Below are 14,174 nucleotides of genomic sequence, written 5' to 3' on the forward strand. Positions count from 1 at the left end.
ACTTCCCAGATAACATTGTTAAATGTGACTTGCAGCGTTGCTATTGGAAATTTTTTCTCAGGGTCCCTAAAAATTATTACATTATGTTAAATAGAATGATTTCTAGGGATCCTAAGATAACTTTTCAAGGTAACGCAAGATAACTGTGTTAATTTGGGGAATTTGTTGATTTTCTAGTAATGTTTTATAGAGCGATTATGTTTAAATAGAAGTTTCGATCTCTGTAAATAAACTGTTCGAGGAATATCTATTAAAAAATGTTGGTTTATTTGTTGCACATTAAATATAAATATTACAAATGAAAAAAATCAATTAATTTAAAACTTATCAACAATTAACACAAAAGCAATTTTCTATCAATTTCTTAATCTCTATTCTTTAATTTTACAAATTATGTGTAAATCTTAAACATTCAAATTTCGTATAATATATATTGCTTCATTATCACATCCAAATAGCATAGACGTCTTGTCAATATCAATGCTATTTATTGGTTTGTGCAAAGGTGTGCATAGGGAGTTTACTTGACATTTTCCCTTATTATTTATTGTGTTTAACCAGTGAGAATCTGTTGTATCTGTATAAATTAAAAATAAGTAAATTGAATAACATGCTGACATATATATAGATACATATACTTCACTAAAATAGAATGATGACTTCAATAAAGTACCTAGTTTTAACTTTGAATGCTGAGTGTTATTCCAGTGCCACAATTCCCCACTGATAGAACAAGAAAACAAATTCTCTGGTCTGTCTTTATGGAATAAAATTTCACTAACACTTTTTGCATGTGCACTTAGTTGACTAATTGGATATGTATTGTAACGCAAGTCCCAAACAGTAAGACTGCCATCTCCACCACCAGCTACAACTATATGCTTTTGAGTTGGATGATGAGCAATACTTGTTGCTTCTGTCTAAAAAAACATTTTAAAAATTACACACATATTCATGTTATTTTATCACATATCTTTATAATAATTAATAAATAATTACTTTTGCTTGATCAGAGCCATGAAAACATGAAAGCATGATTGATGTTGCAGGTGTATCTTGATTACTCCTCAAATCCCAAACTTTCATGTGACCTCTAATATTTCCTGTGAGGATTTCACTGTGACGCAAAAAATCCACACAATACAAAGAACAACTATCTGCATCTTCTATTACTCTAACTGGATTTATCTGTTGTGCTGTTAGTAAATTTATCCTACCATCTTCTCCAACAGTAACAATATCTTGTTCAAATGTTGATAAAGCTGTACATGATGCTGGTTCTTTTGTGATACTACATAAATATAATTGTACTTAAGAAAGAGATTGGATTTGAATTAGGCATAAATAAAATAGCTTACTTGAACTTGTGAATACCATTCCAGGCATTTATTTCTTTTATTTCACAATATGGGTCTTCTTGGAGTTTGAAAACTTTCACATTACCTTGAGAAGACGAAGAAACAAATTCATTTTTTCCAATAAATTTAATCTCAGTAACGTCACCAATTACTATATGTGATGCAATATTAACAGGGTATAATTCTTCTTCATCATTTTTTTGAAATGTCCAGTAACTAATCTTATTGACCTACAATATTAAATGCGAAAAATAAATTATTATGAGAGTTTAATGAGAGGAAAATTAAGCAAATAACTTTGGAAGTATACAATAATTTTTAGATACAAAACATACATCCGTAAATACCATTAATTAAAATTAAAAAATCACTTTTGGAACACAAAAATCATGAAAATAGCATTAAAATAAATATTAACAAAGCACATTGTAGGTTAGAAAATATTACCGGGTCGTCCCAACTCCCCGTCAAAAAGTGCTTAGCATCAGCGAAATCTTCATGTTTCCACCTAATTTTGGAGATTTTTTCCGAAACAAAAGTACCTTGTACATTCTCGGGCATCGCGAAAATTTACCAATTCTTTTTATCATAAAAATGAAAAATTTGTTTTGTCGGCAAAGACCGCGCGCGTGTTTTTAGAAAGTTTCGTTCGAATCAGTGCTGGGCATCGATGGTTTATATCGAAAAAAAGAGCTCCCTAGAGCTGACTTCAGTTTGTACACTGAAAGAGCTCTTTCCGATTCCACTCGTTCCACGGTTCCGTTCAGTTTTGAATTGAGAAAAAAAAGATTGTCATGCACTTGCATGTAAAAAGTATTAAATTACAATTATTTTCTAATTTTTTTTTGTATATCTTAATTTTTGTATTAATAATTTTATTTACTTTATTTGGATTATTGTTTATATTTTTGTTTTATAAATTACTGAATTGTGTAATGCAGAAAATTTATTACTAGTTATTATTATTGTTATTATAAAAATGTTCTAATTAAAAAAATAAAATGATACTATCAGTTATTATATTTTGTTATAGATTATCTAGAAGAAATTATGATAGGAGTAGTATAATTATAATTTATATAATAATTTATAATAAATACACATTTTTCTTACGTTATTTATTCAACATTGATCAAATTATATATATATTCTGATAACAATTCCTAAATATTCTTATAAAAAATAATAATAATATATATACATATATATATATATAATTTATCGAATAACTTAATCTTATTGTATTTAACCGAATATCGAAAATTATGAAAAATACACATAGCTAAATTGCTTAGATGTTTAAATTTATATTTATTATTTGCTTAATTGTTTAAATATACAATATGCAAGTCGGTCCAGACGATCTCCTTGCAATGAATGCAATGAAAATACATTTTCAATTATTAGCAGATCATAAATGTTGCATAAAACTAAAGAAATAGTTGATTCAACAGGTTTCCATACTTTTTTTTGAAGAAATATTCGTTTTACAATTATCCTAGAATAAACAGCTGTTGACAGTCTAATAGTCGGCCCAGATGATCTCCGTGCAAAGAGTGCATGAAAAATACATTTGCAATTGTTAGCAGATCATAAATGTTTTATAAAACTACGGAAATAGTCCATTAAACAGTTTTCCATACCTTTTTCAGAAGAAATACTCATTTTACAATTTACGCCAGAATAAACAGCTGTTGACAGTCTAATAGTCGGCCCAGATGATCTCCGTGCAAAGAGTGCATAAAAAATAAATATGTCAATTTTAGCATATCATAAATGTTTTATGTAGCAGTAGTAAATTAATAGGAAAAACCAAAGTTCAAATACTGATGAAACAACATTTTTAAGAATTTCAAAAAGCTGTTGGGTTAGAATCATGTTTCTTTTTTCCACCCTTCATTGGAAGTTTGGACGATTAAACGAAATATTACATTGCGAGCGAATTAAATTATTATTAACGTATTATAAAATAATAATATACTGCGAAAATGAGAATTTGAATGGTTGATAACTATTGGAATATATAGTTAGCAATGAATCTTGCGTTTTGTGAGTGATTTATCACAAAAGCTTTGAACTTGATACAATTATTTAAATTAAACTGGTAATAAACTGACGTATTATGATCTGCAACAACGCATATCAATGTACACAATATATAAGAGATGAATGAAACTAAACATCAAATGAAAGCACGAAAAGCTAAGCGGTAATTAACTTTATTTAAGATATTTATTATAATATCGCTAATGTAACAAATTATCAATTTTGTTACTTTACGTACGTATTGTTAACATGAATTAACGTATCACTATAAAATAATTTGACTTCAAAACTAATTTGATTGAAAACTAACATTGAACGTTGCAAACTTCATAGTCATAAACAATTGAATTTATTACAAGTTTTACAAAAAGCATTATCAGCAATAAAAATATGAATGACAGACATAATTATTTTTATAACCCCTGATTTGATAGCTAATTTGTATAACAAACTTCCTCGTTCCTCTCTTTGAAGCATCGATGTTCGATTGAATGCTACAGTGAGCAAATATAAATCAAATTCAGACGTATTAGCTGAATTCATACTTGTAGAAGCAAATCTGAGAATGAATCCGAAAGTAATTCACATTTAAAGCGTCTGATTCGCGAATGCATTATGAAAATGAAAATTGAAATAATACAAAAACGATTTATTTACCGAAGTTAGTGGTATAGATAGTTCAGTAAAAAAGTGTAAAATTCAATATTTTAGTTTTCGTTGCAAGCACAAGTTGCACTTACTCGTCAATTACTCTGTTTTCAAAGATTGAATTGAATCTAAGATGGAGTTTAGCTAAACATGAATATTAGAGTTATTTTTATTGAGACAAAGGTTACATTAGAAAATATTGCTAAGAAAATAGTATACTCAGCGTGGGTGTAATCACCGCAACTAAAGAAAGTATCAACTTCGAAAAGAAATAATTAAACTTCAAATGAAATTTCGTTTGTGAATATTACTTAAAATGACAATTTGTGACTACTTTCGTATACTTGCCGAAACATATTTAGATAATGGTTTCAGTAAATGGAAAATCAAAATTAATTTATACTTCGATTGCTGATAGCGCTACCATTTTAACACACGATATAGCTTTTATAGAACGTTTATCGGTACCTAAGCTCGAAACGAACATTCATGCCCTTGATGTGAAAGACATCGCAAATAAAAAGAAACATCGTTGAAGACAAACTATTCATGTAAAATTCGACAGTTTTCATAACCCTGATTTGACAGCTAATTTGTATAATAAACTTCCTCGTTCCTCTCTTTGAAGCATCGATGTTCGATTGAATGCTACAGTGAGCAAAGATAAATTGAATTCAATAAGACGAGAAAAAAAGCTTACTATTAAAACACCATTTACATTATTGGCTTAATTTTTTAAAATTACTCACCACTGTTAGTTTACCTTAAAGTTGAATAAAAATATAAAAGTCTTAAAGAAGCCTTTATGAACGATAGATCGTTTGCAACCTGAAAAATGCATTGATAATATTTTAATATTTACCAATTAATTACGTATTCGTAAAACGCTTGAAAAAAAATTTATAAATGAATCTTTCTTTGACTCTGCATTAATTGTTTATATAATTATAAATATTATTAAAGAAATGTTTATTACTTACGTGTATTACAATGTACGTATAACTTTTTAAATAAAATCCACACCTATCAAAAAATGGATTTACACAATAATATCAATAATGTCAATTTCTGAAATTAATACAATTTTTATGCACAATAAACACTCTTTATAACCGTTAAAAAAACAACTGATACTAATAGAAGCACGATGTTGCTCTCTAGCCGGCACAAAAGAAACAAATTCGCTCGTTCGATCGTCATTCGGCGGGAAGGCTCGGGTTGTTTTGTTTACATTGCGAATTGCGGAAGTCGTGTATATCATAATAGAATGGGAGTCTGGTATTTAAATAATTTTTATAATTTCATTTCAATATTTAATGACAAATTAAATAATACTCTGTAAATGCTAGAGAATAATTCATTTTTAATAATTATAAAATCAGAAAAGAGTGAAAACAAGGTTACTAAAAAATAACTTTTTATAATTAATTACAGTTTTTATTATTTATTATTTATTACTCTTCAACAAATTTACAATACATTGTATATATAAATAAAATTTTTTTACATGCTAATATGCGAAAAGTATTTTCTTTTAGAATTCATAATTCAGTGGAACCTTGGAACGAACGGAATCGGAAAGAGCTCTTTCAGTGTACAAACTGAAGTCAGCTCTAGGGAGCTCTTTTTTTCGATATAAACCATCGATGCCCAGCCCTGGTTCGAATCCAAGATCGAGCAGCGAGCGCGAGTTCGATTAATCGCAAGGGTGGGGACATTCTCTCTCTCCTTGAATGTGTGAAAAAAACCGGGAATATTTATAGTAACGACAATAAAACAGTAGTAAGTAATTTCGCTTTTGATTCACCTCTCAGTTTCACTCTCGGCGAGGGCATTGCACTTGAACGTTTACACTTTCCCGAATAATTATGTCGAATTGTTTGCTTTTCACGTTTGTAATCATCTGCGTCGGCAAGAGCAACGTTAGCGGAAAGTCCGCATTGAAAAATGGTAGATACACATCTTGAAGATTTGTTAATTATTAATTAATTCGAAAATCAATAAATGAGATATTGTAGAAAGCACAAGCATCAACTTCTCGAACGGAAGTGTTGTGTCGGAAACGCAACACACTATCTGTAGCATCAGAACCGAGGAAGTCGTCGCGAGAGCTCAGTCAACGGCGTCGAGGATTCTCACGGGCGTTTGCACAACAGGTATTTAAGGTGTAGATTAATCAACGAAACAGTTTACAACCACTTCGAGTCAATTTTATTTTGCAAGTCGTGCGCACAATGAGAATTGCTCCAACCATCATATAAATAAAGCACCGCCTCATATTCTTTCTTTGATTCTCACTAAAGTATCGTCGTAGACTCTTTCATTACAGCAGCGCTCGGCTTCAAATTTCTACACGACCCGCTCTTCTCTTCCCTTTTTCTTATACAATGGTAAACACTGATTGCAGTTAGGATTCGGATGGAAATATTTTATCTTTGTTTACAGAAGATATGACGAAAGCATTTGAAAACGTGGAGAGGAAATTAGCGGAACAGTTTGAGAAACTTCAACAAAACTTAATAACGTTGATTCAGTCCAAGTTTCTGCGTGCAGAAGAAAAATTACAGAAGCTTCAAATTGTCGGCAATCAAAGTAATCGATTACATTTGGGATGAAGATGTCTTTAAAAATTACACCTAACAACATCCTCTTTTTTATTTATTTATACAATAATTTTATTTAGGATGAAATACGAATTAGTTTTGTAAAAAAAAACATAAGATTTGATCAACTATGAAACTTAAACAAATGAAAAATTGTTACCAGATACTTGTTAATAAATTAGAAGATACGATCTATTCTTTCGCATATACTTAGCTATATTTTTATTTATTTAACAAAAAGATTTACTATGTTGAAAAATATACAACTTTAGACATTCGCCTGTGCCGAATAAAGAATTTCTATAGTCAACATTATATATACCCTTTATTTAGTACAATATATTCTATTCAGACTTTTTTATCCATCTTTCATAAAATTCACATCGAGTATAATTTTTTATATAAATCTAATATGATCGACAGCGAAACAAAAAGTACGTAACTCGAGAAAGGATTTACTAATTTCTCAATTATTGTCAATTTTTAACTATTAAAATAATTTATAAATTTAATAAAAATACGTAGGAATCAATATATACTGATTTAACTATATCAAAATGTTAATTCGGATGATGTACATCTAATATTAATAAAACTACAAATAAGGTAAATAATTCGTCGCTAACGATTTATCGAGTAAATTCACCATTTCATTTAGCTGTGAGTTATTATTAGTTATAAGAACATTACCACATATATTGTATCTATCCAAAGCACCAATATCGTTTCGAATGTATATAATTGTTTAAACTAAAGCATGTATTTTCTTAGATTTTTATTATCACAAAAAACACAATAACTATATATAATAACCACGGTTCAGTTACATAATTTGCAAGCGGCAAATCTTCGATTTATATAAAATCGAAATAAGAACCACAAAAGTACACTCAATTTCATTTATACAATTCAGCATTAATCTGCCATTGGCGAAAACTTAATTCCACTCGTTTGCTTTAATTGAACGATTGACTATAACGAAGAAAAAAATTAACCTACCCAAAAAATACATCGTTCTTCGAAAATTAAGAAAAACCCTACTGGCCGAAAAAATAAAGGTAAGTTTTCGTTCGTTCAATAAACGGTAGCGCCCGGGGGCAGAACGAGAGGCTCGAGGTTGTCAACATTGAAAGCCGGATCTTCGGCGGCAGCTCGTTGTCTCATCTTAGCTTCGATTATGGCGTTTCTCAAGTTGGGATACAGGCGCAGCGCGCGGTACATCAATGGTAACTGCTGCTGCGGATAAACCGCCAATGCCGGGTCCCTCTTCCTTCCGCAACCTACGTGCACGGAAATTTCATTATAAAACTTGTCCATTTGCATGAAAGTATCATAAAAGCCGACGATGGACTCATGCCTGCGTGATTAAACTTTCATCGCGAGTGCTATTTATGAATATTTCATTGTTCGTTTGCTTGTCGCGGAGTCCCCCTTGATAAATTCTGCCGATGAATAATTAACGTGGCAAGCTTTTGAACGATTCGCGGCTGAGATGCGTGTTTTACCATCATTTCCAGTGTAGCTGGCTTAATATTTTATGCCCGAAAGCGTGGTAATCCGCGTAGAACGCGGATAGATAAGAAAAGCGTCGGCGCGTCGAATGAAGCGTAGCTAATTGTGAGGGGCTGCGACGCAATAAAGCAAATGTCGCGAAACTCAGTTTAATGAGTAAAAGTTAGGAAATCTGATTATTGCACGTTGCAGCGACATACATCTATGTACTCCGAAGCTGCAAGCTAATTGTTGCTCGTAAACTGAGACACTTACTTATTTACGGAAGACGGTAAACCTTTGGATAAACCGACAAAGTCCCGCGCTTGCATCAATGATAATTTCTGTATATTCTACGTCTTTTGAAAGTTTTAATTCAAAATATGAGAGATAATAAAGGTAGTCGCTCACGCACCCGTAAAAGCGTTGCAGAAAGGTCGTTTCACGGCGACAATATCCATATCATTGTCACCCCTGGCGATCTCAACCAACACGACTCCCATTAGCAGTGCGAGGGTGAAATGTAGCACCTGAAACATCGTAATTAAATAGCGTCATACACCTGGTTCGTGTTAATACAGGCAAACTTGGAGAACCGCTGATGCCTTGAAGATGAAATGAGAAAAGTATTGTGTGGCCCGTGGTGTAATTTTCATTTCGCGAAACTTATAATCCTGTCGCGCAACAGATGAATTATTCAGACGCCGCTGGGCCGAAGCCTTGTTAACAAAGAATGCCAAGTATCGACACCTCATTTCATTTTGTGAAATCAAAATGCCAAGTGCATCGGCCCCCAACGGATGGAAAATTATTACGGATGATCATGCGACAGTCACCCACAGCCTAAATTCGAAGCATACACTTGGCCACGAAGAATAGGGGTTAATCCCGTGAGCTTGCGCTCGCTGCACTTGAGCGACGGAAGATTATATGATCAGTGTTACTGCGAAACTTTGATTTGCGATACTTGAAGAGCAAGCTTAATGCCCTAACGAATTACGGATTGTTCCATCATAAGACATTGAATAAACGTCATGAAGTTAATGTGTTGATTGAAATGAACAGCTGTTGAATTGTTACTTCAACAACGCTTTTCTGGGTCTTTCAATCTTTAATCATCTACTCGCTAAGAAAAACTCTTCGTACTTTAATTATTCAAAGCTCTTTTGTATTCCAATCCACAAGAATATTATATTAATCCACAAGAGCTTTTCCCATGCACCACCAATGACGAATCCTTTAATTAGCGTAGAGGTCGGCAGACTAAGCCTCGTTATGTCAGATGACTCTTTCACAAAATCAAATGTACCTTCGCTAATGATTGAAAAGCTTATTAATAAGGTCACTGATGGCTGTGCTTTGTCATGCACGTCTGTTGTGTAACTCTAAAGTTCCACGATCATAAGCGATTATTAACGAATTTTTACAGGACCTGCACATTGTCATATGTGACACAATCTTTCGATCGACCACGCTACAAGGTGCGTTGATAATTGTAGGAATATTATATAGTGTTTTCTAATGAAAGATTTTTTTGTATGTTCAATAAGAAAAGGACAACAAATATAAAGGTAGAACGGATTTTGATATTTCGAAGAACGGAAGAAGAGATCGTCGTCGCGCGGTAATAGAAATTCTTTTTTAAAATCAATTCATGAAAAATTGATATCCTATTCCTTATTCCATAGATGCTTCATAAAGTTTGCGACAGGCTTCGTCGCGACGGCTCTATTTCTGAATTGTGTATGTTGTTAGTACGTATAGCAATCGGATCGTGAAAGAATATAACGATGCGGTCTTCAAACTTTATGCGTCGTTTTAACATCGCGACTGCCATACTTTCCAGTTGCCCTTTAAGAAAATTGGTGGAAGTTGGTTTTTTTCCTAGTGTTGGCACATACATTATTAAACTCCATTGCATATATACGAATACATGACTTGATTTTTACGGAACGTGCAAAATTATATGGTAAAACAAAAACTAACAACATTACGCCAATTCTTTGCGCATTATTAAATTAGTAACTTTCAGTAACCTAAGGCAAGATCTCGAGGCCTTAAACTAAAATACAATATTTAATTTTTATACAGTTTCGAAATCCTAACACGAACCGTATAATAATCATAATAATTTGCTGATTTATTAAAGGTCAAAGAAGGATTGATGACACATCTTTAGTTTATTTCTCCACGTTATAAGATCTTTTTCGTAATTATTACAGAATTTTTCATGATGAAGGTCTCCATAACAACTCAAATACGTGGGTCCTATACAGCTTTAACGAAATTTCCAATCGACAGCTCTATCATAATAAAGCCGAAGACAAAAAAAACATTAATCACTAAAATGTTTGTGCGCACGGTAGCGTTGGAATGAGAAAGCCCACCCACGGAAATGAAAAACAACTCTTTAGGCAAGATCTTGCTCATCTCTTTAATAACATTGTTTATTGTAAGCAAATACGCGTATTTCTTAGCAAGTATAAGATGACAAACAAATAACGTACGTTTTGTTATAATAAAAGTTACCCAAAAAGTCTTATAATAAAAGTATTCGCTTACTCGACCTAATTTATACCTAAAAATTATTCATCAAGTGAGTATTTCATATTCAAGAATTAGCGGTTTGTAATTAAAACTGAGTAACAATCGCTTAAAAAATCGATTGATCAATTTCGTACAATTTGTATTTTGAGTACTCAACAAAAGTAAGAAGTAAAAAGGGATTGTCCCGAAAAAATGTATAATCGTTAACAGTGTCAAACCCAAAACATTTGATTAATTAAAGCTTATACGTATAATCAAATTGATAAAATGCATAAATGCGTGGGAAAGCATCTTGAACTCTTAACGAGAATATTGCGTAAGAACATTGTCAATTCATAAAAAATTATGAAATGATACTCTGTACCGCTTACGTGATAGGATAAGTTCTAAGCTTAATAAGGCCAACGATAACTTTATGCTTCAATCTAACAGACATCCATCTAACGACGTCCCACGTAGATTCAAAAACTTAACTTATCGACTTTCCTGAAATTGTTTTACGTATAGCCACCAGCACGTGAATCGAAAGAGTTTTCTCGTATTTTTAAAATCTGCAATGTCAAAGAAAAGCAATTCTTCTCAATCATTTGTGCGTATTCGCAATACATAAAAGTTTTGTGCGGTAAAAACAGCCAGGAAAACGTTACTATGCGTTGAATCTTAAATCATCACATAAGAGAACGCACGCGAAGAGTTTTGATTGCTTTATATGAAGTGCGCTTCCATGTACGCGAAAAGCTGATTACAATCGTGGGGGAAAAAGAGAGAGAAAATGTAGGCGTCCTGAGCGAGATCAAGCAGATGATTTCCGGAATACATTCGACCATTGCATTCATATTTTTCTCATTTGCTGCGACGTATATTATTGGAAAAAATATTAGTATCTGACGCACAAGAAAAGACCGTTAGCGTATTTCTCTATATGTACGTACACAATGTGAAATTAAGACGACGATAATTTAGATAATCGATTTATTAATAATCATCTCTAATCGTTTCTTTTTCAAATGTCGAGCTTTTTCGCGGCTTCTTTACTCTCGATGTGTGCGAAAAACAGCAAAATAAATCACGCGATTCGTCAAAGCTGGACGTTGTAAATGTCAGCGAAATGTGGTGTACGCGAAAAAAAGCATCAATGAGCCTTGACGCGATATGCTTATCGAACAGAGTCGATGTAAAAAAAGCAGCTGCAGCGTGCTTACGATTATATAGAATCTTCAGCTATATGTATTCAAAGTAATGCTTCGCTCAACTTTTTACAATATTGATATCGAAGAGTTATATTATTTCCATCGTATACAGAATTCAATATGTCGTATATCTTTACACGATTTTCGTCATAATCTTCATTGAAGGAAAATGAAAAGGAGGCTGAAGTCGTTAAAATCTTGTTTCTACAATTAACTTTTTCAAAAGAAATTAAGTATCACTGAACTCACATCTGTCTATGGGTTGGAACGTCAGTACGCCCTTCTCTCCCTATATCCCTAAAAACCATTAAACATCAGGTATGTCCATATATAACGTATACTTTAGTGTAAAAGAGTGAGGTGGTAAGAAAGTTTTATTGGCGATCAATCGAAAAACTCGTTTTTTTAATTTGATCCTTAAAATGATCGATCGAGTTTAGGGAACTTTCAATTCAGGCAAAACTTTGGCAATGCTTGTGTACAGTTCTACTACATTCTAAATGCAATCGAAATAAAAGTCATCCGGGATCTGAAACTTTATTGCGTTTTAACTAATTGCAGGTATTTTATTCATGAATATTGTTGTTCAACTAAATAAACTTCTTGTTTCAATTAAATTTCATCTACGTGTGAAATTGCAACAATGTGGACTTGAAATGATTATTAAAAGTAAACTTTCGACGCATTGAAATCACAAATTCACATTCGACTGTATCAATATACTCACGGATTTTAGTATATTTCGTATAATGAAATATTATTTAATGCTCGTTCTAGATTGGAAGATGTTGCGACCATAATAATATTATATATATCCTACATGTGAATTGAGGAAATCCATTTACTTCAGTCGCGTTGTCATAGTGACAAATCACTTTATTAGTCAGCCAAAATCTAATTCGATTTTTCCGAAGACTAAACATATAAAGAAAAAAATTCTTTCTCTGGATTTAAATGTTTGGTAGGACGTTAAATATTCAAAATTTATCCGTGTGAAATAATCGCGGAGGCCTCAAATTTTGTACACTCCAATATAATACAAACCACAAAACCGCAAATTATTCGTCCATAAAAACGTAAAATATTTCGTATATACTAAAAATAATAATAAAGGCATTATCCAATGCTACATTCATCAGACTTAAAATCAATTGCCACCTCAAATGAAATTAAAAAAAAAATAAAGCTGACACTCGCTCATAATAGAAATAAAACAGACAAACCTTCATATTGAAGATATATGCAGTTGATTGTTTCCCACTCGGTCTATGGCAGAGATGCGATAGATCACTCGACGTCCAAGTTCGAATCTCTCGCGGGCTGAATGGAAATTGACGAGAGCAAGGGTGCTCTTGCTTCAAATAGCCAAGTCCCACCCCCTCGTAGTCGTCGTCGTCGGCAGTGCGCAACAGCTCCGCGCAACTGCGCTCTCGACGCCCCTCAACATTACGACCACCTAAGTACGTTATTTCTCTTACATCGAGCAATGCAAGATCTTTTTAATTTTTTTCTTATATAAGAATTTTTTTTAATTTATTTATTGACGTCGGTTTAATTTTCGAAAAAAATTGCTGAAACGAACGCCTTTATGGCTCGTCGCAATCGTAAGAAAGAAGCGCGTTAAAATGCAAAATTCTTAGACGCATTAGAATTCTTAAAGGCCTTTGACGAAAGGTCCGTGCGGCTTTTACAATTAACTCTTCTCGGGAAATTGCCCATTATGCAGGGTCGGCCGCCCTTTCGCCCCTCTTATAGCCAAACGAGTGAAATCAAATTAAACCGCATCCCGCACACTTCGCCTATACCAATACATCGTTATGTAGCGCATTTGCATTCGAGCGATGCACCTGCATAGATCGCCCATTAACTATGCGAATTCGCTTTTGGTTTCGATTGACTATTGCCGATCACAGATTGCATATTTTCAGTCGTTCCGAAAGGTACTTAATCTTTCGTCAAATTTGCTGAATGACGTTGCTGAAAAAAATGTTTGTTTTTTTTCGTGGCTTTACAATGAGACAGTAGAACTTTGTTTCATTTTGTAATTTTCATTTCTGTTTTTCGTGGTAAACGTATCATTTGGTCTATCGTGTGCCGGTCAATCGATTCATACTGTTTACATACTTAGGGGAGAATCAGACAAATCAATGAAAACGGTATGTGTCATTCTATTTAAGGGACACCAACCCCAATGCATTGTTAATGTTAACTTTGACGACAGACTATCATTAGTTCGATTGCTGGAACGCTAGTGGAATGATCTATTTATGTCATCGACGTGCCAAAATCTC

The 14,174-nt window shown here is 32.8% G+C and overlaps 3 protein-coding genes across 5 annotated transcripts; 1 reads left to right on the forward strand and 2 right to left on the reverse strand.

Annotated features, from left to right (window-relative positions):
- Positions 1-187: 187 nt before the first annotated feature.
- On the reverse strand, positions 188-1,988 carry LOC131669015 (nucleoporin Nup43). The gene is made up of 5 exons (XM_058943566.1): positions 1,806-1,988; positions 1,359-1,588; positions 1,000-1,291; positions 674-920; positions 188-577 (listed from the first exon to the last, which is right to left on the reverse strand). The coding sequence occupies exons 1-5, from the start codon at positions 1,917-1,919 to the stop codon at positions 405-407; spliced, it is 1,056 nt and encodes a 351-aa protein (XP_058799549.1). The 5' UTR covers positions 1,920-1,988; the 3' UTR covers positions 188-404.
- Positions 1,989-5,861: 3,873 nt separating this feature from the next.
- On the forward strand, positions 5,862-6,667 carry LOC131668974 (uncharacterized). 3 transcript variants are annotated; one of them, XR_009302330.1, is made up of 3 exons: positions 5,862-6,002; positions 6,071-6,208; positions 6,367-6,493. XR_009302330.1 is itself a non-coding variant. In XM_058943496.1 (3 exons), exons 1-3 carry the CDS (start codon positions 5,921-5,923, stop codon positions 6,665-6,667), a joined length of 390 nt encoding a protein of 129 aa, XP_058799479.1. In that variant the 5' UTR covers positions 5,862-5,920. The 3 variants fall into 3 exon arrangements, 2 of the variants coding, with proteins under 2 accessions (XP_058799479.1, XP_058799478.1); XM_058943496.1 differs by lacking the exon at positions 6,367-6,493 and adding an exon at positions 6,498-6,667; XM_058943495.1 differs by lacking the exon at positions 6,367-6,493 and adding an exon at positions 6,498-6,667 and having other exon boundaries at positions 5,866-6,002; positions 6,062-6,208.
- A 492-nt stretch (positions 6,668-7,159) lies between these two features.
- LOC131668975 (uncharacterized) lies at positions 7,160-13,250 on the reverse strand. Its single transcript, XM_058943497.1, has 3 exons — positions 13,107-13,250; positions 8,562-8,676; positions 7,160-7,935 (listed from the first exon to the last, which is right to left on the reverse strand). The coding sequence occupies exons 1-3, from the start codon at positions 13,110-13,112 to the stop codon at positions 7,730-7,732; spliced, it is 327 nt and encodes a 108-aa protein (XP_058799480.1). The 5' UTR covers positions 13,113-13,250; the 3' UTR covers positions 7,160-7,729.
- Positions 13,251-14,174: the final 924 nt, after the last annotated feature.

The sequence above is a fragment of the Phymastichus coffea genome, unplaced genomic scaffold, assembly GCF_024137745.1.
Source record: "Phymastichus coffea isolate CEN01 unplaced genomic scaffold, Cenicafe_Pcof_1.1 PCOF00085, whole genome shotgun sequence".
Lineage (NCBI taxonomy): Eukaryota > Metazoa > Arthropoda > Insecta > Hymenoptera > Eulophidae > Phymastichus > Phymastichus coffea.